The sequence below is a fragment of the Geotrypetes seraphini genome, chromosome 2 (assembly GCF_902459505.1).
Source record: "Geotrypetes seraphini chromosome 2, aGeoSer1.1, whole genome shotgun sequence".
NCBI lineage: Eukaryota > Metazoa > Chordata > Amphibia > Gymnophiona > Dermophiidae > Geotrypetes > Geotrypetes seraphini.
The window spans coordinates 182243881-182271334 of NC_047085.1; the positions used below are offsets into that span (position 1 = coordinate 182243881).

General features: G+C 44.7%; 1 protein-coding gene across 6 annotated transcripts in view; it reads left to right on the forward strand.

The window, feature by feature from the left end:
• Positions 1 to 27039, forward strand: part of LOC117355620 (glyoxylate/hydroxypyruvate reductase B-like) — a 69173-nt gene extending 42134 nt beyond the window's left edge. For 5 of the 6 annotated variants that reach the window (XM_033934462.1, XM_033934459.1, XM_033934460.1 and 2 more), the window contains exons 5-6: positions 3341 to 3437; positions 26777 to 27039. In XM_033934462.1, the coding sequence (XP_033790353.1) occupies positions 3341 to 3437; positions 26777 to 26933 (254 nt within the window). In that variant the 3' untranslated portion in view covers positions 26934 to 27039. The remainder of the gene's footprint in view (positions 1 to 3340; positions 3438 to 26776) is intronic. The other variant, XM_033934458.1, reaches the window with a different exon arrangement.
• The last annotated feature ends 415 nt before the right edge of the window (positions 27040 to 27454 follow it).

Consider the following 27454-nt stretch of genomic DNA (forward strand, 5'->3'; position numbering starts at 1 on the left):
TACGGGGAAGGGGGGTGGGGGGGTCGTGGGGGTCGCCAGGGGGATCGCGGGTCGGCTGGGGGGCGGTCGGAGGTTCTTGGGGGGGGCGGTCGTTGGGGGGGAGGGGGGTTTGCGTCGAGGGCAGGAGGGCCTGGGATCCCTCCTGCCCGTAATGTAGTGCGGGGTGGGGTTAGGGGGTCGCCGTGGCCAGGAGGGTTTGGGCTCCCTTCTGGCCCGATATTGTCGGGAAGTCGGCGGTCCTTCGGGGTGGGGGTGCGAGTGGTCCTGCCGGGGGGGGGATGTATCGGACGTCGGGGAGTCGGCCGGGCAAGAGGGCTTGGGCTCCCTCTTGCTCCTATCGTGGATGCGGGTGCGGGTGGGAGCGCGTGCGAGCGGTCGTTCGGGGTGGGGGTGCGAGTGGTCCTGCCGGGGGGGGGATGTATCGGACGTCGGGGAGTCGGCCGGGCAAGAGGGCTTGGGCTCCCTCTTGCTCCGATCGTGGATGCGGGTGCGGGTGGGAGCGCGTGCGAGCGGTCGTTCGGGGTGGGGGTGCGAGTGGTCCTGCCGGGGGGGGGGATGTATCGGACGTCGGGGAGTCGGCCGGGCAAGAGGGCTTGGGCTCCCTCTTGCTCCGATCGTGGATGCGGGTGCGGGTGGGAGCGCGTGCGAGCGGTCGTTCGGGGTGGGGGTGTGAGCGGTCCTGCTGGGGGGGGTGAATCGGGCGTCGGGCGGGGTGGGAACTATGTTTTAAAACTTTTGTATACCGCGCTCACGCATATAACGCGCGAGGGGTATGCGCGGTAGGTAAAAACGCGTATAACGCGCGCGTTATATGCGTGAAAATACGGTAGTTGGACCTTTACTATGGAATTCTGTTCCAGACTCCGTTCATTTGATTTCTGATATTTTGGCATTTTGGAAAAGCTTGAAAGCCTATCTTTTCTTATTGGCCTTTTTCAATCTGGGTAATTCATAATTTGGTCGTTTTGGGGCCTTAATTATTGTAAGGAACGGATGCAGAATGTTTGTTGTATGCTGTTATTTTATTATAATTTGTTAAGTTTTGTTTTAAGTTATGTATGTAATGTTGTTACCTGCATAAATATTTATTATGTGGGCTATAGATTTTTTAAATAAATAAAGTATACAAGTCCCAATCCCTCTCTACTCCTCCAGCAACTACACTCTATTAGCCTCTCATATACAATCTTCAGTTGCTTCACCAGCTACCTTACTAATAGCACCTCTTAGCTCTTGTTCCAGCAAACATCCTCTCTACCTTCCCTCTTGAATCTGGAATACCTCAGGGCTACCCACACTAATCAAAATTTTCCTCTCCTCTGTACTATCAATCAGGATCCCAGCTGTACTTCTTACTATTGCACGGATGACATTCATATACTGTGCCTTATTTCAGACTCTTCCACTTCTTTTATTCCTGAACACATTAAAATGTGAGGCTGTCAGCTTTCCTATTCTCTACTAGACTCTGCTGCCTTTTCCAATTTTAATGATCAGTCACTTCCCTTCTGAGCCTCTGTTAAATCTTGGGGATCATTTTCTGACTCCAAATTAACCTTCGAATCACAAACCAATGCAGTAATTCAGTCTTCTTACTTTACTATTCATCGCATTTGCTCTGTCCGTCTCGTCATCCAATGAGCTCTTATTTGCACACTTTCTTGCACTAGTCATCTTATGCTTGGATTATTGTAATTCTCTCTATTCAGGCCTCCCCTTTCACTCATTTAGATGCTTGCAACTGATCCAATTAAGGGCCATGAAGTTACTCTAAAATGCTTACCTCTGTGACCATGTTTTCCCCCTCTTCTGTTCTGAACATTGGTTACCTATTATTGCATTAAAGGCAAACTCCCCTCTGCCCCCATTTACATCAGTTTGTTTATTCAAATTTGATATACCGCTGAATCTTACTCAGAGTTCGCAGCAGTTTACAAAAACACTGAGTATAAAAATAAAAAAGGAACGCCAGATAAAATAGGAAAGCACACAGAACAAAAAATACACATTTCAATCATAAAAATCATCAGTATCCTTATTCCCTATGTTCTCTCACATAGTCTCCACCAAGCAGATCATAATCTCCTCTACCTCCTTTCTCCCTCAGACTTTCAACTTTACCATCTCCGGTCTTCTGTTACCTTGGACCGAAATTGTGAAATTCCTTGCTCCTTTATGTCAAAAATCAAACTTCCACTGTCCTCTTTAAGAAAACACTCAAAACATTTGTGTTCAACTGGCTGACACCAGCACATATCTCCTCCTTTATCTCCCTCCCCCCTCCCCAACCACTTTGTTTAATTTCATTGTAAACCACTTGGAAACCTTTTATGGGCCTGTGATGGTATATCAAATGAAATAAATAAATTAGTTTACTTGACTCTGCTTATTATATGACTGTGCTTTCTGTAGTGTGTGTTCAAGGTTCTAAGTCTCTCTTGTATCTCTCCACTATTGCCGCAAATGTGGTGACTTTAGATCTGCCCACTTCTCACCCTGGAAGTGACACATAACCCAAGACTTACATTTCTTTGCGACGTACACCTAAGTCTTCTCCTTGTTCGTGCTTCCTTATGCGCACCAAAAGTGTACTGAGGGAAGTCTACATATTTATATGTATATTGGATGTGTTGAAATGATAGATAAATATTCAAAACGATTAAAGCAGGCAGGTTGCAATAGCCATTTTGAGGCAACTGCTGCTAGGGACAAGAGTGAACTTTGCTCCTGCCCCCAGCACACCCACTGGACCACCAGGGATACAGGTAAGCCTGGAGAGGGCCTATAATAATGGCAAGCCAGGAGGAAATGGGAGTTGAGGCATTAGAGGAGCCTACTCTACTATTTCCAGGGGGAGGAGGGGGAAAGAGGATTGCTAGGAAGATCAGAGGACATGGGAAGAATTTTTTTTAGTTTACATGAGTCATGGCCAATATTCCATCGAGGTCCACTTAACTGTCTTATGCAGGCTCTGGCTGAACATTAGGATCCACATAAGTTCCGGCAGCCAGGGCAATCCAAATTAGCCCTAGATATCTGGTGCCAATGCCAGTGCCTGGCGCTGAATATTTAGGACTAATTTACCCAGTAATGGTCAACATTTGAAAAATGCTGAACACCGCTGACTATCTACCCCCTAGTTTTTAAAGTTAGTTGCATATATCTTCTGAATATTAGCCTGTTTTTTTGTTGGCTGCAGCACAATTGTGTTGGCCTAAAGTACACATATAAAAGTACAAGTATATGCTAAATTAAAATTTTCTATTGTACATTGCTGTTGAATTTTGACTTTGTGATTTCTGTTGGATGTGTCTATAAAAACGTCTTTGGTTAAACTTAGGTGCTGTGATGGACCAGGATGCCCTTGTGGAAGCATTACAAAAAGGGGTCATCAAAGCTGCAGCTTTAGATGTAACATACCCTGAACCACTGCCAAGGTAATACACTGAGATATGAATATAATCTAAATACCAGCCTCAACAGGGTGCAAGATTAGAGCTGCAGTTAGAGTGAGGGCCTGCAGTTAGGGCAGGGTTATGCCCCGGATGTATAGGAGGGGCACTTAGATTTGTAATTCAAAGGTTCCCAAGGCAGATCTGGCCCTAATAAGGCAGAGAGAAGAGTAGGAAGGAGGACCAGAGCCATTGTTCTATGCATTGTCTTCTAATCAGCAGGAAAAGTCAGTGAGCTGAACTTCTTACCTGCTGCTTCCTCCTCTGATGATTTTCTTCTGCAGTCAGAACCATACACGGCTTCTGTTCATGAGAATTTTAAATTGTATTTATATTACAACAGAGGGGCCAATATGCTTGTTTGCCTAAAGACCACAAAAGGGTTAATCCTGTCTTGACTGCAGTAAGATAGAGGAAACAACATTTGTTTTGAAATGCCGCAACTGTGTTTTCAACAATGTTCATTTTCATAGATTTAATACTGTTAGACAATTCCCTTTCATTCTGCAAATTGTGCAGAACCTGACTCGGAAAGTGTTTAGTTTGGTAACTTGGTCTTATGTTTCATGTTATCTATTGCTAGTATTTTTTTTAAATTATTAATTACTTCCTTGTCATCAGCAGCAGATGAATCCAGAGATGAGTGGGTTATGACTATCCACCAGAAAGCAGAAATAGACAGATCAAATTGAGTTCTATCCTATAGGATGGTATGTCCCCTGGTCAAAAGCCAAACACAGTGGAGATGACCTTATGGTACTAAAGTCTTATTTCAAACAAGACTTGACATGACCGTGTTTCGACCCCCAAGGTTTGCATCAGGAGTGTTAAAATGGATGACCTGTAGAAAAATCACATCAAATGTATTCTGGTGGATGTGCTAAAATGCATGAAATTCCAGCTGGTGTATTAAAACAGTATTGCCAGCCAGGTTAAAGCGGTACTTAGCCAAAATATGGCAATTCTCCACAGTCTAACTCAGCAATAACCAGTTCTATGTTGAATGCCTCCTGGTCAGCCAGTATTCTCTATCTCCTCACAGGCCCCTGGTTTCATCTACTGGACAGCTCCTGTTCTGATTTTCCCAGTTCAGTTGAGCCTATGGGCTTTAGGTGCTGGGTCTGCCTATTATATGGGGGTATACCAGGTGGTGCCTGGTCCCTACACCCTCCTCCTGCTGCTACCTTTACCCTCCTCGCAGTCTAAAAAAAAAAAGCAGTTTTATTACTTTGGCCTTTGTAGGAATGGGGACTTTCCTGCATAATGGCAAGTCTACTGTTTCTGTGGAAACAACAATGTTCTCGACCTTCGTTTTATTTCTTCAAAAAACCTTTAAAACACTGTCCACATTTGTCCTTGACGGACCCAACAAGGGCCGTGTTTCGGTAAATCACCTTCCTCAGGGGTCCGATGAAGGAATAATAAAGTGTGCAAATATTTAAAAATGACGTAGCAAACCAAATGTAGAAAAAAACCTCCAAAGTCTGAACGCTGTCACGCACCAACTCACGTTCAGAATTTGGAGGTTTTTTCTACGTTTGGTTTGCTACGTCATTTTGCAATATTTGCATAGACTTTATTATTCCTCCATCGGACCCCTGAGGAAGGTGTTTTACTGAAATATGTCCCATGTTGGGTCCGTAAAGCACAAATGTGGACAGTGTTTTAAAGGTTTTTTGAAGAAATAAAATGAAGGTCAAGAACATTGTTTCCACAGTTTTGTTTGTGTTTGGTTTGCCATTTCTTCTGTGGGAATTTGGGTCTTCTCCTCTTGTTCCTTGTTGGTAAGTCTACTGCTTCTAACAGATCTGATCAGAGTTCATGACAGGGGTGTACAGTCAAACCTCGGTTTGCGAGTGTTTTGCAAGACGAGCAAAACACTGAAGCAAACTGTCAAACCAAGCGTTGACTCGATAAGCGAGTGTGTCACCCCACCCCACCCCGGGAATCGGCTTCTCTCCCCCGCGGCCCATCCCCAAACCCTTACCTCCAGCGGACACCAGCATGCACCAACCCACAGGACATAAGTGTGCGGTGCTGAAAGAGCCTGCTGATGCTGTTCTATGCTGGGCTGCTGCGGGACCTTGAGCATCTGTGGATGCTCAAGGCGTTCTGGCTCCCACCCTCTCCGAGAATCTCGAATCTCGGAGAGAGTGGGAGCCAGAAGGCCTTGAGCATGCACAGATGCTCAAGGCCCCGCAGCAGCCCAGCATAGAATATCAGCGGCAGGCTCTTTCAGCACTGGCACACGTAGTCCTGTGAGTTGGTGCGTGCCACTGTCCACTGGAGGTAAGGGTTTGGGAGTGGATCGCAGGGGGAGAGAAGCCAGTTCCCGGGGTGGAATGGTGTGGAAGCGAGCAGCACCAGTGGCCTCGAGGGGGTGTGGGAGGGGTCTGTTTTTGGGATGTGGAAAGAAATCATCTGAGTTTTCCTTACTTCCTATGGGGAAACTCACTTTGATATGCGATCGCTTTGGTTTACGAGCATGCTTCTGGAACGAATTATGCTCATAAACCAAGGTACCATTGTATTACCTTTGTGTGCCCTGTCCTATGCTGTGGTGAGTATGCCATTTGTGTTTCAAGGGCAAGTTTGACGTCATAAGTGGGCTCCTTTTTCTTTTGGTTAGGCTGGATCGTTGGCCTCATGGGTCGTTTGGTGCACTCTCTTGCTGTGGCTGCCATTTTATTTCCATGTGAGCTGGTTTAAGCCTTTTTTGCTGCTTTCTAATAAAGCCTCTTATTCTCATGAGGGGGGCTCCTCTGCTGTTGGCAGCGCATTGGACTTTGTTTCCTGCTCCTCATTGAACGGGGTGCTGGCAGCCTGGTTGTGTGGCTCTGAAGCAAGTTCCCTGCATTTGTCGATTTAAAAGAACCAGGGAGCTGACAGTATGTCCTTTCTGCAGTTGGTGTGATAGGGGGACACTTGTTTCCAGTTCCCTTCTCCTTTGTGACTGGCAGCCTTTTAGAGTTGTTCACAGCCGGTAGCACCATTGGCAGCATATATTTCTTTGTGCCAGTCACTGGACTCTCTCGCTCAATGGTGTGGGAGTCTCCCGCTCACATGGGCAAGCCCCAAGCTGAGCCCTTTCCATCTCCCTGTACTGCTCTGCAGTTGTTTTTGAAGGAAGAAAAAAAAAATGCAACCTTTAGGTAGAATTCTCGGGATTTGCATTGTTGGCTTCAGGGCTCTTTGACTCCTTTTCCTCTATGCTGCTTAAGCTTTGGGGACCTTGTGAAGACATTTGCATATTCCTGGGTGTTTTGCACAGTCCTAGCTGATGGCCGGCTACTTGGAGGATACGTACATGCGGCAGTTTGGATGCCTGTTGGATACCTTTTCTGCTATTCCTACCCAGGAGGTATTTGTGCCTACATTGGCATCTGGTCATGTGAGGTCAAGGGGGAGGCCGTTCTCTCTGTCTCTTCTGGATTTGCATTCTCTTCCCCACGCTTGGTCTCTAGGGCTCCTTTGCCTGTTGCCTTTATGGGTTTTTTTCTGTTAATTTAGTAGTTCAGTAGTTTGCAGGAAATATGTTCCAGTGCTTCAGTTTATCCAACTGTCGGCATTTGTTTGCAGGTCCAGCACAGAGTCCTCCAGTTTTGTCTCCTCCTTCCTTGAGGTCTTGTGGCATTCCTCTGTCATATGTACTCTGTATATGTCTCTTGCTTGGGTTGTCTATGACCCAGTCATTTTCCATAGTTTGCATGGGAGGATCTGCAGATTTACAGGTATTGACTGTATCTTGGTTCATGATCCAGCAAGGGGTTCTGCTTGAGGTGTGCAGGACGTATTCCCCTCAGCCTTGAGTATGGTCTCCCTTCTGGAGATAATGGATACCCACCCTGGGGATAGTGCACAGCCTTCTATGGCAGTGGGTCAGTGCAGTTCCATCATCAGGTAGTTATAGTGGCTCCATCTTGGATTGGCAGAAGTTCGTTCATTTCTAACTGCGGGGTGCAATTTTTGTCTGAGAAGCAAAATATAACTGATTAATTAAGGGAGTCACGTGATGTGCTGAGCCGAGTGAGACGTGCCTTACTCGTGCTCCGGGGCCCCGAATCTCTCAATTCCTTACTTTTCTTGTTTTTGTTGGCCCGTGTATTCCAGGACCTTCTGGATCGTGCATGGACCGGTTCGTGCAGCAGACTAGCCCGATCATGAGCAGTAAACCGAGTCGTGTAGCTAAAGACAGGGAGACTCGTTCGGCGCGGCCTGACCCTAAAATGGTGGCAGGGGACTTGGGTTCCGCGCTTCCCTTGTCTGAGGCCCATATCACAGCGCTTTCGGCTTTGGTGGTGAGAGCTCTTGACTCCCGATTTGACCACCTCTCTAGCCAGCTTACCTCGCTTGAAGCTCTATTGGGGGAGACCACCAAGCGCACGGGCGAACTGGAGAGCCACGTCTCAGGAGTTGAAGACACGTGTTCGGCCTCCGCTGCTGATTTGGTCTCCATGAAGGCGCAACTCCAGCGCCAAGCCGACAAGCTGGAGGACCTCGAATCGCTCGAGGCGGGACAACTTGCGCCTGGTGGGTCTCCCTGAGACGGTCCCTGACGCCAGACTTCTTTCTACCTTGGAATCCTGGCTCCAAGCGGCGCTGCCGCTTCCGTCTGGCGTGGGACCATTGCGGCTTGACTGTGCACACTGCCTGGGCCAGCGCTCTGATGATCGGGAGCGGGCTCGTGTTACTATTTTCAAAATTCACAACTCTGCTGTTAAAGCTGAGTTAATGAGGCAGTACCGGCAGAAGAGGAATACTCTTTCGTTTGAGGACACCCCTGTGCGCCTGTTCCAGGACTACTCCCCCGCGCTACAGGAACGCCGGAGGCGCTTCTCTCCTGTGTGTTCGGCTCTCTACGACCGAAAACTGCGATTTCAGCTTCTTTACCCAGCGCAGCTCAAGATCTGGACCCCTTCGGGATGGCGGATGTTCCACTCAGCTGAGGCCACGCAAACCTATCTGGATGCATTACCCGGTGAAGCAGGGCCTTCTTCGGCCCCCTGAGTTTCCTGTCATGGCTGCTGCGCTGACCTAGCACTCTTCTGTGGAGAGATTCTCATCTAGTATGCGGGACCCAGTTTTGTGACTTTTGGATGGCTCCCTGTTTCCTTTTGGACCCTTTGGCACTCTGGCCCCTGTTGGAGTGTTAACACTCCCTTGCTTTTGATTTGGCTGTTCTTTTGTGTCTATACGTTTCCACATTGACTTTGCCCCTCTGACTTTTGCTGTCATCGCCTCCTTGCATCCCCTGCCCTGCACTTTTGGCAGACCCGGTTCTGCCTGTTTGGTTGGTTGCCCTCCTACTGTGTTTACTTGGAGCTTTTGCGGGCCGCCTGCCTGGGTGCGGTGCCTGAGGGGGCCCTTGCTGTACCATTGTTTCAGGCACCTTATTGCGAGGGAAGGTATCCTCCCCAGCTTGGTCTGTGGTGGGATCAGTTTCTGGAGGGCTTTTCTGAGACGCCTGCTGACCCTTTCCTTTTTGTGGGCCTTTGGGTGTCAGCTCCTTGCTTGCTTTGCTTGGATGCCCTATCCTGCATGGTTGGGCTGCTTGTGGGGTCTTGTATGGCTTAGGTCCTGCTGTGAGTGTGTTTGAATGGTTTGTTTGATAGGGGGAGTGACTGCTTGTTTTCTTGGTTTGAAAGGAATTCGCATGGTTTGGGGTTCGCTTCTTCTTTCTGTTTTTCGTTTGTTGGGCTGATGGTGCGCTGTTTGGATGTGGGGGGGGATGTTGTACTGGCAGTTCGAGGGGTTCTTTGTTCCCCTGGTTTCGCAGCACTGCCACATTTTGGGCACTGGTTTCTCCTAAGAACATAAGAAATGCCATCTCCGGATCAGACCTTCGGTCCATCAAGTCCGGCGATCCGCACACGCGGAGGCCCTGCCAGGTGTACACCTGTCGTAATTTATAGTCCACCATATCCTTACATGCCTCTCTTAAGGAGATATGCATCTAGTTTGCTCTTGAAGCCTAGGACGGTCGATTCCGCAATAATCTCATCTGGGAGGGCATTCCAGGTGTCAACCACTCTCTGAGTGAAGCAGAACTTCCTGACATTAGTCCTGAACCTGTCCCCCCTTAGCTTCATTACATGTCCTCTAGTCCGTGTCAAATTGGACAATGTAAATAATCTTCTCTGCTCTATTTTGTCGATTCCTTTCAGTATTTTGAAGGTCTCGATCATATCCCCACGCAGTCTCCTTTTCTCAAGGGAGAATAATCCTAGTGTTATAAGTCTGTCCTCGTATTCCAGTTTCTCCATACCCTTCACCAGTTTTGTTGCTCGTCTCTGCACCCTCTCCAGCAGTTTTATATCCTTCTTTAGGTAGGGAGACCAATGTTGGACGCAGTATTCCAAGTGTGGTCTGACCATTGCCCTATAAAGCGGCATAACTTTCTCCGATCTACTCGAGATTCCTTTCTTTATCATGCCCAACATTCTATTTGCCTTCTTTGCCGCTGCTGCGCATTGTGCCGACGGCTTCAGGGTCCTATCTATCAGTATACCCAGGTCCTTTTCTTGTTCACTCTTCCCCAGAGTTGCACCTGACATTGTATACTCGTATTCCTTATTCTTATTGCCTAAATGCATTACCTTGCATTTCTCCACATTGAACTTCATCTGCCATTTCTCCGCCCATGTTTCTAACCGACACAAGTCGCTCTGGAGTTTCTCTCTATCCTCATGCGATCTGATCGCCCGGCATAGTTTTGTATCGTCTGCAAACTTGATGATCTCACTGGATGTTCCTTCCTCCAGATCATTGATATAAATATTAAAAAGGATCGGCCCAAGTACCGAGCCCTGGGGTACACCACTAGTCACTTTCTCCCAGTCGGAGAACTTCCCATTTATGCCCACTCTCTGCTTTCGGTTTTCCAGCCATTTGCCTATCCATCTTTGTATATCCCCCTCTATGCCATGGCTTTGTAGTTTCCTGAGAAGTCTTTCGTGTGGAACTTTGTCGAACGCTTTCTGGAAGTCCAAGTATATTATGTCCACCGGCTTCCCACTATCAATTTGCTCGTTCACGGTCTCAAAAAATTGGAGTAAATTCATCAAACATGATTTCCCTTTCCTGAATCCGTGTTGACTGGGTTTCATCAAGTCGTGTGCGTCCAAGTGCCGGACCATGCTATCCTTGATCAGTGCTTCAACCATCTTGCCGGGGACAGACGTAAGACTCACAGGTCTATAGTTGCCCGGTTCCCCTCTCGATCCTTTTTTGAAAATTGGGGTGACGTTCGCTATCCTCCAGTCGTCCGGTATCTGTCCAGTTCTGATTGTCAGGTTTGCAAGTTTTTGCAATAACTCTCCGATTTCAACCTTCAATTCCTTTAAGACTCTCGGGTGAATTCCATCCGGTCCAGGGGATTTGTCACTTAAGTTTGTCGATCTGATAGTATATCTGGTCTAAGTCCACTTCAACTGTGGTGAGGCTGTCTTCTATTTCTCCTGCAAACACTTTCTCCGCTTCAGGTATTGTTGAGGTGTCCTCCTTCGTAAAGACGGACGCAAAGAAGGAATTTAGTTTGTCTGCGATTTGTTTATCTTCCTTGATGTACCCTTTTCTTCCCTGGTCGTCCAAGGGTCCGACTGCCTCTTTTGCAGGTTTTTTCCCTTTCACGTATCTAAAGAAGGGCTTGAAGTTTTTGGCCTCCTGGGCTATTTTTTCCTCATATTCCTGTTTTGCATCCCTCACCGCCTTGTGACATTTCTTCTGATCATCTTTATGTTTGTTCCAGGCTTTGGTTGTCTTTATGTATTTCCATTTTTTGAAAGAGTCCTTCTTTTCTTTTATGGCTTCCTTCACCTGTTTGGTAAGCCATGCCGGTTCTCTTTTGCTCTTTGATCTCCGATCTTTGGAAATCCTCGGAATGTAGAGATCTTGTGCTTCTGTGATAGTATTTTTCAGTAGGGACCATGCCTGATCTACCGTTTCAAGTTTGTCCACCTTCTTTTCGAGTCGTTTTTCTACCATGGCTCTCATGCTATCGTATTTACCCTTTTTAAAGTTCAATGTGGTGGTTAAGGTTTTGGCATGTTTCCCTTTCCCGATGTCAAGTTTAAAGTTAATTACATTGTGATCACTCGTTCCCAGTGGAACCATGACTTCCACTACTGTTATCGGTCCCGTGAGGCCATTTAGGACCAAGTCCAAGGTGGCGTTGCCTCTTGTCGGCTCTTTTACCATTTGTTCCAGGAAGCAATCCCCTAGCACCTCCAGGAACTTGGCCTCCTTGCCGCAGTTGGAGGTTGCTAGTTTCCAGTCTATCCCTGGGAAATTGAAGTCTCCCAATATAATTACATTGCCTGTCTTGCATTCTTGTTTGATTTCCTCCATCATTTCTGAGTCAGTTTCCTCCGCCTGTCCTGGGGGACGATAGTAAAGGCCAATTTTCGTATCTGCTCCATATTGACCAGGAATCTTGATCCAGAGTGACTCAAGCTTCTCTTTCATTTCTGTTGTAACCATTTCAACAGAATCTATTCCCTCCTTAACATATAGAGCAATACCTCCACCTTTCTGCCCTACTCGATCTCTTCTATACAGCTTGTATCCCTGTAGTACTGTGTCCCATTTGTTTTCTTCATTCCACCATGTTTCTGTTATGCCAATGATATCCAATATGTCATGTCTTGCTATTGTCTCTAGTTCCCCCATTTTGTTACCTAGACTTCTAGCATTCGTATACATACATCTAAGTTCCCTACGTGTTACCTTTTTGGACCTTCTACTCTTGGCCGTCCCTGTAGTTTCAATTACGATATCCTTTACTGCTCCTGTGTTATCACCCTTGTTTGCTGTGTGGTCGTCCCCTCCTGTGTCTGAATTGTCTCTTCCTGCTTTTTCTCCCTTATTTGCCATGAGGTCGTCTTCTCTTGTGTAGGAGTAGTTTTCCTTGGCTTCTTCGTCGGGGCATCCTGCTATCCGTGCCATCGACTGGTGGTCGACTGTCGGCTTTCCCCTATCTTTCAGTTTAAAGCCTTCTCGATTGCCTTCTTCATGTTGCTTGCCAAAACTCTTGCTCCTTCTTTGTTGAGGTGTAGTCCGTCCCTTCTGTAGTACTTGCTTTTTCCCCAGAACGCCGTCCAGTTGCGCACGAAGTCGAAGCCTTCTTCTTCGCACCATCGTCTCATCCAGGCGTTGATTACTTGCAATTCCCCTTGTCTCTTTCCATCCGCTCTTGGTACTGGGAGGATCTCAGAGAAGGCCACCTTCACCTCCCTGATCTTCAGTTTTCTTCCAAGTGAGCGGAGCTGGCCCTTCAGCTCTTCCCTGTCATACTTCCGCCCGCTCACATCATTTGTTCCCACGTGGATAAGCACAGCGGTGTCCTCTCCCCGTGCGCCATCTATGATCCTGGAGATCCTGTTGGTCACATCCTTCACTCTTGCTCCAGGCAGACAGGTGACGACTCTGTCCTCTCTTCCTCCTGCGGTGTGGCTGTCCACATGTCGTATAATGGAGTCGCCTACGATGATCCCCATCTTCTTTATTCGGGGATTCCTTGGGGGGCGTAGGTCCAAGTCCTTGGAGTAGGGCCAGTCTTCTTCCTCCAATGATACTCTTGAAATTGTTTCCTGTTCTTTGGGTGGGGCGATGTCTTCCTGTGCTCTCACTATTCCTCCTGATGTGCGGTTGTCTCCTACCTCGTCTTCGGTTTCTTCTGTGTTTGCATGGGTGTCTTCTCTCCTCACATCGGTTTCCTGAGTACAGTTTTCCAGCCCTGGGATCTCTACGTGGTGCTGATGAGCTTCCTCTATGAACATTTCTAGTTCCTTGACCTCGTCGTTTGGGCTGTACTCCTGGCTTCTGGTGGGGTTTGTTTGGCTGAATGGAGGAGTGTTGTAGCGCCTGGGGTGCGTGTGATGGGAGTGGGGTTGGGGGATTTGGGGCCCCGCTTACATCTTTGTGTGACTCCTTTCTGTTCCCCCTTTTGTGGAGCGGGTTTTCTTTCCTAGGGGGTGGGTGTTGGGATGGGTTGGGTAGTTAAGGGGTACTGGGATAGGGTGGGATGGGTTGGGTTTGGGGGGTGGGGGGGTCCTCCTTCCGTTTTTTTTCATTCTGTTACCTTCTGGAATGTTTTCATTGGTTCTCTTTTTGATTGCTGCTATTATGTGTTCCTGCTCTGGGGGGTGGCTGGGCCCTTGGGGTAGTTTTTTTGCTTTTTTCTATTCTTTTCTGTGCCTTTTCCTAACTTTCGGACCTGAGTACCCCTTTTAGACTCACCTCTTGGAATGTTGGGGGCATTACGTCCCCCGTGAAGCGGTCTAAAATCTTGGCTGCCTTGCAGCGTGGTCACTCGGATGTTGCTTGTTTGCAGGAGACTCGTCTGACGCGGAACATCTTAAGTTGCGTCGTTCCTAGGTTGGGGAGGTTTATTTTGCTTCTTCTCAGGGCCGTCATGGTGGGGTCACTGTGTTGGTTCGGAAATCTTCTCCGATTGGGGTGCAAGTTCTTGATAAGGCCGCTGATGGGAGATCTCTGCTTTTGCGCCTTACCTTGGGGGCCCGTTCCTATCTTCTTCTGGTGGTCTATGGCCCCAATTCGGGGGAGTCGGCCTTCATACAACACCTGCTTACACTTTGTTCTCAGTTTCCTGGGGATCCTCTCCTTCTTATGGGAGATTTTAATTTGGTTCTGATTTGGATAAATCTAGTTCCCCAGTTTCTCCTTCTGGTGCAAAGGGTCGTCTTCTTTCTGATTTTTGTGATACTCTTTCTGTAGTGGACCCTTGGCGTCTCCTTCACCCTGAAGTCCGTGACTATACTCATCTTTCTCGTACCCATGGCACCTGGTCTCGTTTAGACTATATTTTCTTTGTCTTCTTCCTTGTTTCCTTCTGTTCGGTCAGCCGAGATCGGCTCTATCAATTTCCGACCATGCTCCGATCTGGGTGGATGTCGTCCTAGATACTACATATTGCCGGCTTTCGTCCTGGAGGTTTCCCTTTTATCTTGCCCGGGATGAGGAATTTCGGACCTTTCTCCAGACTCAATGGGATGACTATTCTACCAATAATGCTTCTCACATGGATGACCCGATTTTGTTTTGGGAGGCTGGGAAAACGGTGATCTGGGGGCATATCATCTCTTTCTTGTGCGCCCGTAACAAGCGCATTAATCAAGGAATAGTTACTTTGGAACGAGCCTTGCGTTCGGCGAAGCGGGCCTTCTCTCTCCATCCTTCCCGGGAGACTCGAATGTTATCTGTCTACTCAGGCTGCTTTGAACTCTCTTCTTCATTCTCGTTCTCAAAAATGTAAAGCTTTTTATCAACACCGATTTCTTCGTTATGGGAACAAGCCTGGACGTCTTATGGCCCGCTTAGTTACTGCTACGACTGGCAAGAAGCCGATTCTATCTTTACGGACCCGGAATGGTGGGGTGGTGTCCCAGACTTCTGAAATCTCTGGGGTCCTTTTTGACTTTTTTCGCCGGTTATATGATGCTTCGGATGACGCATCGCTGGAACTGTTGACGGACTATCTTCACTGTTGTGGTCTTCCTCGTTTATCGGCAGAAGTGATTTCTTCTCTTAACAGTCCGTTTCGGGCGGTTGAACTGGAGTCTGCCATCAAAACGCTCTGCTCGGATGGGTTCTCGGGTGACTTTTACTGGCTCCTTTCTTCTACTCTTTATGGACCTTTGTTGGCATATTTTAATGCAGCTACTGCCCGTGGTTCTTTTCCGCACTTTGCGAACGAGGCTCTTATTACTTTGCTATTGAAGCCGGGTAAGGAAGCTGATTTGCCGGGGTCTTATCGCCCCATTTCTTTAATAAATGTTGACCTCAAACTCTTTGCACGCATGCTGGCTGATCGTCTGGCTCCTCATTTACCACAGCTTATACATGAGGATCAGGTTGGATTTGTCCGGGGCCGTCAGTCTGTCCACAATGTCCGCAAGGTACTTCTTGCTCTTGCTCAGTGTCAATCTCGCCAAATTCCAATTCTATTTGTTAGCCTAGATGCTTCTAAGGCGTTTGATAGCATTCACTGGTCTTTCTTATTTCGTACCTTGGAGTATGTGGGGCTCAGGGGGTTCTTTCTGGATGCCGTGCGTTCACTCTACTCCAATCCACAGGCTTCTCTGCTTGTCAACGGGACTCGCTCAGACTCTTTCCCTATTCTTCGTGGTACCCGGCAGGGTTGCCCTCTTTCCCCTCTTCTGTTCCTTCTTTCTTTGGAACCCTTGTTATGCACTCTTCGGGGGTTCGCGGAGGTCCGAGGTCTCTCGGTTGGCGACTTCGAACTTAAGACTCTGGCGTACACGGATGACATGTTTTTAATTCTTACCCGGCCTGAAGACTCTCTCCCGGCAGCTCTGGATCTCATTTCTGAATTTGGTTTTTATTTAGGGCTGTCTCTCATTTTAGATAAATCCTTGGCCTTACCCTTTCCACCGGATTTATGAACTTCGTGGAGGGGTGCTTTTCCTCTTCGTTGGGCTGATTCCGCTTTGCGGTACCTGGGGGTTACCATTCCGCTGGATTTATCTAGTCTGTACCGGTTAAATGTGACGCCATTGTTTCAGGCTCTACAAAATAAATTACACTTTTGGGAAACTCTTCCTTTCTCGCTTCTGGGTCGAGTACATTTGTATAACATGCTTCTAGTTCCCTGTTGGCTTTATGTTTTTCAGGTTCTTCCCCTTTATTTGACTTTTTGTGACGAGCGCAGACTAGAGCGCCTGGTCCAGAAATTTATTTGGGCTGGTAAGAGACCTCGTTTGTCTTATAAGCGGGCGGCGACTCCCTGGTATAGAGGTGGTTTGGGCTTATTGAATCTTCGATACTTGACAGTTAGTTGTGGCATGCGGCATATTAATGATCTCTTTGGGGGTACTTCAGCGTTCACTAACACTTCTCTGGAACTTTCCTGTTTTCGTTCTGCTCACTTTAGTGCCTATCTGCATTCTATCCCTTCTCTTGAACCTGAGTCTCATTCTGTGAAAATACTGCACCGACCCTTGCGGAAGGTTTGGCGTTGGGTCTGTAAATTTCACACTCTTTCTCCCTCTGTCTCTCCCTTTCTGCCTCTTCGCTTTAACGGGTCTTTCCTGCCTGGGATTGATGGGCCGAGTTTTGCTCGGTGGGAAACGAAGGGCATTCATTATATATTTCACTTGGTTGACGATGATGGTACCCTAAATCCTTTGCTCAATTGAAAACAGACTTTGATCTTCCCTCTACTGACTATTTTGCTTACATGCAAATCCATCATTACCTTTCTTCCTTACCTTCTAGCTCATTGCAGGCCTCCTGTCAAGAGTCGTTGTCCACGGCTTTTACCATTGGTTCCCAACAACCGGTCCCCCTCAAGTTCCATCATCGCCACTTGAAAGATGAATGCCCTTTGTTTGACCATTCCCGGCTGCGGGATGCTTGGTCTTGTGATCTTGCTGTTGATTTGCCTTCTGATATACTCCTTCAGGCGGTTCGCCATCTGTCTACTTTTCGTAAATATACCATCTTTTGGGGACAACATTTTAAATTGATTTTTCGTTTATATATCTCTCCTAGAAGGGCTTTTTATCCCACTTCCGCCCCGATGCAGCCTGCCTTCGTTGTCAGGCTCCGGAAGCAAGCTTGGGACACATGTTCTGGACTTGTCCTAAGGTACAGCTTTTTTGGACTGCTATCTTTGCTTTTGTGGAGAATCTTTGGCATGTCAACATTCGCAGCTCCCCTTTGCTTTTGTTTGGGACTGTTCCTCATTACTTTCCACGTTCTAAAGGACTTGTAGCCTTCCTTAAGTGGTCTATACAGATTGCTCTGAAATGCATCTTGCTGAAATGGCTTGAGGCCGAAGCTCCGGACTATTCCCTTTGGAGATGCCGAATGATTTCTCTTCTGATGTGGGAGCGGAAGGATGTGACTGATATGTCTTCTCGCCAGGGCTGCCTTTTTCAGACCACTTGGGAACCTTTTTGGTTTACTTTGACCCCTCTGGTTCGTAGCCGAATACTCAATTGATGCTCTTGTTTGTATTTACCCTTTTGTTTCGCTTGGTGTTTTAATTTCTTTTCTCATGTTCTTTGCTACATTGTATTTGAAGGAGGACCCAGGGGTGGGATTGGGGGCGGGGGGGGGGGGGTTGTTTTGGTTGGGTTTTTTTGGGGGGGGATTTTTTTGGGGCCACTTTATACTCTATTGAGCTGGATTTGTATTTTGTTGTGTTGCCTGTTGCTTTCCTGATTGCTCAATAAAAATATATTTGACAATAACTGATTAATTAAAAACCTGCTTATTTTCTATTGTGCTAGAGTGTAAAAACTTGTGTAAAATACAAAATCAATTTTGCTCGGCACCTTATCTTTTCATAATCAGTGTCTTGTTTAGACAATTTCAATGATGGTCCGACGGGTCCCGTTTCTCCCTGGTTATTGGGCATCATCAGGGTCAGTGCTAGTCTAAAATTCTAAACAATCAATTAACATTCTTATAAACTAAAGCCTGCTTTTGCAGCTTTATCACAGTGAAGCTTACTTTCAATTCCTGAAAATCTCATTTCTTCCCAAGAGCAGCTGACATTCAGAATGACGTGTTTATAATAACGCTCAACCATGCGCACTAGTTGGAATAAAGTCATACCAGACTGGAACCAATCAGATGCTATTCATTGAAAGAATACGTTCCATTCTATTTCACTGTTTAAACCCTTTTATTCTAAAGATCCTAATTGGTTGATCCAATGTGCTTTTCTCCTCCTCCTCCTCAGTCAATTAACACTGTCTTCTCCTTTATTCCAGCTCGGCTACAGGTCAATGACAGAACATTTTGAATCTTCAAATCTATGGTTTAAATTCAAATAATGATCAACTATGGGCTCATTTCTTTTCTAATCACAAAATCTAAACAATTAGGAGGAACCGGAGTACAAAAAAATACATGCACGTTCAAAACTCCAGTTGATACCGAGTGTGAAGCCTTAATGTTTCCCAACAAGAATAGACATTTCTTCTTTAAGGAGGAAAAAGGCCTCAAAAACTGCGGGAAGCAACTCTACCCCAAGGCTATGAAGAAAAGAGCTATAAATAATACAAGCTTTCCTACACACTTCTATCACTGGCCAGAAAAAAACTTCCTTTTCAATCTTACAGTTCAAAGGCACAGACTATTGACAAAAAGTAGAAAAGAGCTTATCTGAATGACGTCCCATTTAGGATCAGCCTTCTAATTACTTTCACCACACACTGTGCTTACTTTAGCCTGTGTTCATTGCAACCGACAGTGGCCATCGTTTCATGGTCTAACAGCCGTTTCATCAGGGCACTGTTTGGCAGTAGTGCTGTCTGTCTGACATTGCTAGATGGATGTCTCGCTGTCATCTTAAGCTAAACATGACCAAGACAGAACTCCTTATCTTTCCTCCTAAACCTGTCTCTACTTTCCCTATTCTGGTGGATAGCGCTCATCTTCCCTGTCTCATCGGTGCATAACATTGGGGTCATCTTTGACTCCTCTCTCTCCTTTTTGCATATTCAACAAATCACCTAAACTTGTCACTTCTTTCTATATAACATTGCTAAAATCTGGAGTTTCCTTTCTGAGCACACTGCCAAGACCATTATCCATATCCTTGTCATCTCTTGTCTGGATTACTGCAATGTGCTTCTCACAGGTCTCCCACTAACCCATATTTCCCCCCCTTCAGTCTGTTCAGAATTCTGCTGCTCGCCTCATATTCTGCTAAGGTCATTATGCTCTTTTTAACACCCCCCCAAGTCGCTTCATTGGCTCCCTGTCCACTTCTGCATCTAGTTCAAATGCTGCGACTCCTCAATATCTCTCCTCTCTTCTTTTTTCCTACACCCCACCCCAGAAACTTCATTCTTCGAGTATGTCTTTCTTGTCTGTACCCTTCTTTTCTACTGCCAACTCCTGACTCCAACCCTTCTGCCTTGCTGCACCATATGCCTGGAACAACCTGCCTTAATCAGTATGTCAGGCTCAGGTCCTAATGCATCCAACTTGTAATACACTATGGGGCTCATAATCGAAAGAGAAAAGCATCCAAAAACCGGCCTAAGTCGCCACTTGAATGAACATTTCCCAAAAACGGGTTTTGGATGTATTTCTAAACGACCTAGGCCTACATAGTACTGCTGAATGACCAAAGCTAAATGGGGCATTTCGGGAGGAGTGTCGAGGGCAGGAGTTGGGCGGGACGTGGGCTGGCTTAGACCTTGTCGTATAGCATGTATAACCGAAAGTTATACAGCCCAGGATCGATGGAACTTGGATGTTGTGACTTAGACCATGGACTAAGTCACAAAAACCCACCTAAAGTCACCAGATAAGCACTGAAAACACATAAAATAAACCCCCATACAGTACCCCAGTTATCCCCGACCCCCCCCCCATCCCACCACCACCATAAAAATATTAATCACACCTTTAAAATTGAGCCTCCAGACCATCATCAACTGGCCGCCTGGCATAGGAAAGCCTAGTTGTCCAGCACAGAGGCGGCTTAAGCCGTCTTGGGGGGTGGGTTAGGGACTCATGCAGAGGAGGATCCATGCCCATAAGCCCCTGTAATCACTGCATCGATACTTAAATATGTGCAATCCCCTATACACCCCCAAAACCCTTTTTTACTGGCATATAAGTGGCTCCTGCAGCCATGAGATCTAATGGGGTGGTAGATAAGTGGGTCTAGGGGATTCTAGAGGTGGTTTGGGGGGCTCATTGTGACCTATAAGGGAGCAGTAGTGAGGAGAAGACATGGCACCCTTTTTGTGAAGTTCACAGCAGTGCCCTGTAAGGTACCCCACTATTTAGGTGCTATGTCTGGGTGTTCAGTCTATCACTTTGCAGACCCCTCCCATGTCCATCAGGGCTTGTTCTAGGCGTTTTTGACTTGGACGGAAATGTGGTGGACGATTTAGCGGCTTGGACAATCAGATCGGCAAGATGCATAATTAGACGATTTTCGAAAGAAAAAAAATTTTGGATGTATTTTTCGAAAATGTGTCCTAGGCTGTTTTTTTACTTTGGACGACTTGAGAGTTGGACGCAAACGGACTTAGATGTCCCTTTCAATTATGTCCCTCCACATCTGTTTCTCGTTCTCTCTATAGCCCCTACCCTCTCTACCTCTTCATCCCTTTGTATCCCCCTTCATGAACAGTATATTTTATGAACTGTGCTACTTGTAAGCCACCTAGTAATAGGCGGTTGAGAAATTTGTTATATATTGATCCACCCTGTGTCCTGTGTGTCTGTCATAATTAGATTGTAAGCTCTTTCGAGCAGGGATTGTCTCTTGCATGTTTAATGTACAGCACTGTGTGCATCTATAGAAATAATAAATAGTAGTAGTCTTATGCATAGCTCCATCTCTGGATGTAAAGCACCCTCTTTGGGTCTCATGCACAGTTCTTTCGCTGGAGGTAGAGCGGGCATACTGCCATCTCCAGAGCTCAAGCATGGCTCCAGCTCTAGATGTAGAGTGGATGTATGGTCATCTCTAGATCTCAAGGGTAGCCCTGGCTCTGGATGTTGAGCACACTGGCAACTCGGGATCTTAAGCAAAGCACCATCTCTGGATGTAGAGCACCACTTATGTTCTTTTGGATCCCAGGCATGGCTCCATCTTGGGGTATGCAACAAGCAAAAAATGACCCCAAAATATCCACAGAGAAGAAAATCCAGAAGAAATCAAAAGAAACTCTGTGGAATGACGATGTTCCTTAATGGACTTTATTTGAAAATGTTTTCCCATGTATTCACCATTATAGGACCCCCCAGGGACCACTGAAGAAGACTTTTTGTCAAAACACGAACCGTCTTGGGTCCTGCATCCCTAGCTGATTAGGTTCTTTAAGGCTTTTATGTGGATGATTTTATTTTATGTGGATAATTTTAATGTACCTTTGGAACTTTGACATTTCCAAATAAAGTCTATTAAGGAACATCGTCATTCCACAGTTTTTTTTTGTTCCATCTTGGGGTATACAATGAGTTTACTATCATTTCTGAGTCTCGAGCATAGCTGTCATTGCTGCATCTCGAGCATGGTTCCTTCTCTGGATGTGGTGCGAATGCACTTTCATCTCCAGATTTCATCCTCTGTTCATAAGAATATAAGATTTGCCGCTGCTGGATTAGAACAGTGGTCCATCGTGCCAAGCAGTCCGCTCATGCAGCGGCCCTTAGTTCAAAGACTAGTGCCCTATTTGAGTCTAGCCTTACTTGCGTATGTTCTGTTCCAGTAGGAACTTATCCAACCTTGTCTTGAATCCCTGAAGGGTGCTTTCCCCTATAACAGCCTCCGGGAGAGCGTTCCAGACCTCCACTACTCTCTAGGTGAAGGAGCCAATTATTCAAAATAATTGGGGATGCTCAACTCAGAACAAATTACCAAGTCCATATAAAAGAAATTAAAGTATGATGGGTTATGAACACAACTGGTCAGTTTGTTGTTAAATGAAGAGCACAACAGGGAGAACTTGTGTCTAAAAGAAATGCTAGGGGTAACACAGCAATTGCCACCAGTTTTTCTCCCTCCTCAACCCCAACTCATTACCACAGTTTACCATTTTACTCATCCACATCACACTCAGACTATGCTTTCAGTCCACCCTGGTCCATATTCAACCCATATTCTACCCATCCCAGCCAGTCCTCAATATTCCTTCTTACCTACCTAACCTGTACACACCATACATTTATACATTTTCTTTTCTCTCAGACTATCCCCACTTCTTTCTCAGTCTTTCCCTGCCTTAATGTCATCTTCCTCCTCTCATTTTCTTATTCTGTTTTTCTCTCACTTCTTTCTCCCAATGCAGTCTAACTTTTGTGTTGGGGTAGGGTAGAATGCTTAGTGCCCCCATACCTATTCTACTCCCCCATTCTTACTTCTCTCTACTTCCTCCTGATCTGCCTTCCTTTGCCCCCTACTATTTCCTCCCCCCATTAGGTTCCCTATCACTCTACCTTCATCAGTGTCATTCCCCTGCAAAGTAATACATGCATTTAACCTCTTAAATTTAACTTTTTGATAAACTGAAGGAGGCTCTTTATGATTGCCTACTGAGACCTACACAAAAATTCTATAAGCCCATTTATCAAATCTTTGTAAAATGGCTTTGCCAAACAATGTTTTAACTGCAACCATTTAAAAAAATAGTGTAGTAGGTAAATGATAGCACGCAGATCCTCAAACATTTTAAAGTTATTACCCTGTTATAATTGATTGACAAACCAAATCCCACTCCGTTGTTGTTCAGCCCAATTAATAATCAGTCCTTGAATTTTGATTTCTGGATTGAACCAAATGGAAATATACTCAAGAGTCAGGCCACAAAAGTCCTAAATTGTTAGCCATAGATCGTAACACAGCAAGTATGGCTTGTAAGACCAAGGATTGTGGTACTGCCTGCTGAAGCTGCATAGTCAACAGCCCACATAAAGGGAATGGGACAGCAATCTCTCTTTCCAATTGCCACTTGGGTACATCAGGATCAAGTGCTTGAGTAAACTAATACACAGTGAAAGCTATTAGAAAAGTGGAATGATATAGTTTAAAATCTGGAAAATTAATTCCACCAAAGTCTCTTTGATTATTTTTTTTAAAGCAATGTATGGGGGCTTCCCTTTCCATAGAAAGTGAAGGATTTTGCTCTCCATAGATTTATAAAAAGCATCAGGAAACAGGATAGGCACCATACTTAACATATAATTCACCTTAGGAGTCAGTACCATCTTAATTGCCTCCAGCCTTCCCCACCAGGACAGGTGTAAAAGGGACCATCATGTGGAAAGCTCATCCACAGGGTAAGTATTAACTGTTCGTTTAACTCTAAAGAAGTTTCAACAGAGGATCCAAACCAGATACCCAGATATTTCAATTTGGTAACCCATTTTTTTTTTATTTGAATTTAATACATTTACAATATCAAAAGATATCAAGGAAAAAAAAGGTTTCAATACAAATTTTCAATACGACAAACAATACAAAAGACAATCCTTTACAAGCCCACTGAATGGGGAAACATATTTACTTATTTACTAACTTAATTTTTTAAGGAAAACAAAGAAATGGATTGAATTCCAAATGAACCCAAATCATTCCCTACTGTATTAGGACACGGACTTTCCTACCCTAATTTCTCATCAAAGAATGATCTCACTTCTGTTCACGTGCTAATAAAAATTGTTGCAATTGAATGGGATCCCAAAAAATAAATTCCGTATCTTGTAACTTAACCAAACATTTACAAGGAAACTTTAAATAAAAGGATGCCTCGAGTGCCAATACTCTAGTTCTCAATTTCAGAAATTCTTTCTTCTAAACTGTGTAGCTCTTGAGACATCAGGAAATATGCTAACCAAATCCCCACAGAATTTGGTCAGTCTATTTTTAAAATAAAGTTTCATTAACAACATTTTATCTGTCTCACTCATACAAGTTAGAATCATTGTGGACCGAGTCTGGATAACATCTTGAGAATCTTCTAAGAATTCTGTCAAATTAGTTTCATCTGTTACCAGATGGTCCACATCCCGTACAGTTTCCTTTCTCTTCTGGGGAATGTGATAACAATTATTTATTGGGAAGCTATCCGCATTAGGTAATCCCAGTATTTCTTTGAAATATTTTCTTAACAATATTTCAGGTAGTAACAAATGAGTCACTGGAAAATTAACCAAGCGGAGATTCTTCCCCCTATGCATATTCTCTAACATTTCCATTTTTAAATGCAGTGATGTAGAATCTTTTACTGCAGATAGTGAAACAGCTTGCAATACTTTGAGTTTCAACCACTCCTAATCTAGTTTCCAAACAATTTAAATTGGTATCCACATTCTCAAACTTTTGAACCACAGACTTTGAGTAATCAGATGTTTGTTTAATTGATTCTCTGAGAAACCCCTCAATTCTAGAAATGCCTAACCATAAATCTTTTAAAGTAATATCTTGTTTTTCCACTGCTTGTGGTTGTTCATCCACGACACTAGTAAACTCAAGTGGTTTTGGAATATCAGTAAAAATCGATTTACTTATTGAAGTGGGTGATACCACAGGACCAGTGGAAATAGTGGGAGTTATTTTCCCACTGACACCAGATATTGGATGAAGGGGGGGGTGTCCTTTCTAGAGGACTCATCGATGCTCTGGATATGGGAGAGTTCAAATCAGGTAAATTTTGTGCTGGAGTCTCTAAGGAAAAAGTCAAGTGTCTATCCATAGGACCTAAAACCACTGGTGTTGAACTTATGGGTTTAGCTTTCCTTTTCCCCATAATCGTAACTTATACGACCTGATATCCTGCTCCACAGCTCCACATTGCTCCAAGGGGCTCCCAAGGGGTGTGACCTGCCCCTTAGGGCTTGCCCTGCGGCCGCAGGCTGAATTTATGCGGAAATGCAAAGGCACGGAAGACGGACCCAGTGACGTTAGGGGTCCATCTTTGGGAAATGCCTGTCCGATAGTGCTACAAAGCACTGCTGCTACAGAGGGCTGGTCGGGACAAAAATGATTCCTCCGGCGTCCTCAGGTACGGAAATAGCTCCCCTTGGTAACCCATTTTAATGGTAAAAGATGCTTTTGTGCATACAAAGTTAAAGGCATAACCACTGACCTGTCCCAGATCTGAGAAAATTCACCAATCAGCATAAACAATACTGGCAAAGACTGCACGTTTAAGTATAACAACAAATCGGCATAGGCAGACAACTTACAATTCACCTCTCTACATTGTATCCCCAATATATTTTCATTCAGTCAAATTGCAATTGCTAGAGGCTCCAGAGACAAATTAAACAACAAGGGAGAGAATTGATACCCTTGTTTGGTACCCCTGAACAAAGGAAAAGCTTTAGACAGTACACAAAAGGAAAAACTTTAGACAATGGAAATCTGTATAAAAGTCTAACCATTGAAATAAACTGAGGTCCTACTCCAAACCACTCAAGAACTCAGAACATATATGCCCATTCTATTTTGTCAAAAGTTTTTTCTGTATCTAAAGATAAAACTATTAGCTGATCAGGCATACCAGTTGCAATTGTAAGAATATTCAAAAAGATACATGAGTTATCATATGTGTATCTACCTTGAATAAAACCACTTTGATCTACATGAATTAGAGATGGCAAATATTTGGACAACCGCATAGCTAAAACCTTTGCATAAATTTTACAATCTAAATTAATCAGAGAGATGGGCCCATAGTTTTCTACCTTTGAATTATCATGTCCTGGCTTGGGAACTACCACTATGCATGATTCCCCAAAGGATGCTAATCCCAAGGTATCATCTAACAAAGCCTGATAGAACTGCACCAAATTAGGTTCAAACACATCTTGAAATGCCAAATAAAATTCCACAGTCATCACATCTGGACCTGGTGCTTTCCCCTTTGGAAGATCTTGGAGAACTTCCTGTACCTCAGCCACACTAACTGGGGCATTAATTCTTCACATTGCTGTTCACTTAAAATTGGATGAGGTAACTGCATCAAAAATGGATCTATGTCCTCCAGAGATTTTGTCTCCTAGGTATACAACTTTTTATAAAAATTGTAAAACTTTGAAGCAATATCCTCATCACATAAATGCCTTTTCCCCATTGCATCCAACACCAGGGTCACATGACCTTTTTTTTTACCTCTTAAATACCGAGCTAACAGGGAACCTGATTTATTGTTTTCAGAGTAATAAAGAGAGCGACACATGAAAATTGAGCATTCCGCTTCCTTACTTAGTAAAGTATTAAAATTATATCTCAGTTTGTGGAGATTAACATACACATCAGATTGAAAAGTATGCATACAGGCATGTTCAAGCTCACATATTTCTGCTTCCATAGCTTTCAGGTCTGCTTTCCGCTTTCTTACATCTTCATCTGATTGCTGCTTTATATGCTTCCCACCAAATATGTGGTGCATAGACAGTCATCAAGTTGTACTCAAAATAAGACCTTGACTCCAACATAACCCGCTCTATAAAAGTCGAGTCCTGGAGTAGAGCAGCATTAAAATGCCACAAAGGGTGTCGAGCCAGTGAAAAAGACCCCTCTAAACATGAGACTACTGCATGATCAAAGATAACAATGTCATGTATATCTGAACTAGTTAAAAAAGGCATAAGGGACTTTGATATTAAAAAGTCAATTGTAACTGCATTATTTGCAGAAAGATCTTGTTCTAACTTTGTATTATGCACACTATATCAGCTTCTGTTTACTTAGGGATTCATTGAAACATACAGTTGTACCAGTGGTGTCTAAGCTTTAGCATGTGATTGTACTGTAGAATCACATACAGAACATGTACTAATGCTTTACCCTCATTTTTTTCCAGAGCTCATCCATTGTTAAGAATGAAAAATGTTATTGTGACTCCCCATATTGGAAGTGCTACTCATAATACTCGTCGTTTGATGATGCAGAATATGACAGAGAACATATTGGCTGTTCTTAATGGTCACAGAATTGCTAATGAAGTAACTTCTAAATAATGTGCCTTAGTGACTGATGATGATGATGTTTTAGACTGAAAATATATGAGATCTATTTCTGTAAGTTTCATGGAAGATATGGTGGCTAATGTTAATTAAAAACATATTGCTAGAATCTTGTATTTGGATTTTATTGCTCTGTTTTTGCTCTGCTCAGGTTAGTTTCCTAACAACTGACACATTTGATTAGTGAGCTATGAAATAAAAAGATCATTCCATTATAAACTGATAAATATTATGGGGAAGGGGAGGTTACCTCTGTTTTTAATTGGAAGGAATAAAGATTAACTGAATTGATCTGATCTAATCTGGCAGTAGCTCTATGAAGGTAGAATATGATCCAGAAAAGCATGAAGTCTAGAGAGGAGCAAGGGTACCATGGGTATTATGCAGCAGTTGGTTTTATGTACCCAGGAGAATCAAACACAGAGAACAGTTTTTTAATAAAAATCTTTTTATTTTGAATTGGTGTGGCACTTGGGAAAGAGATTTCGGCCTGAATTCTCAAAACAACGCCAAAA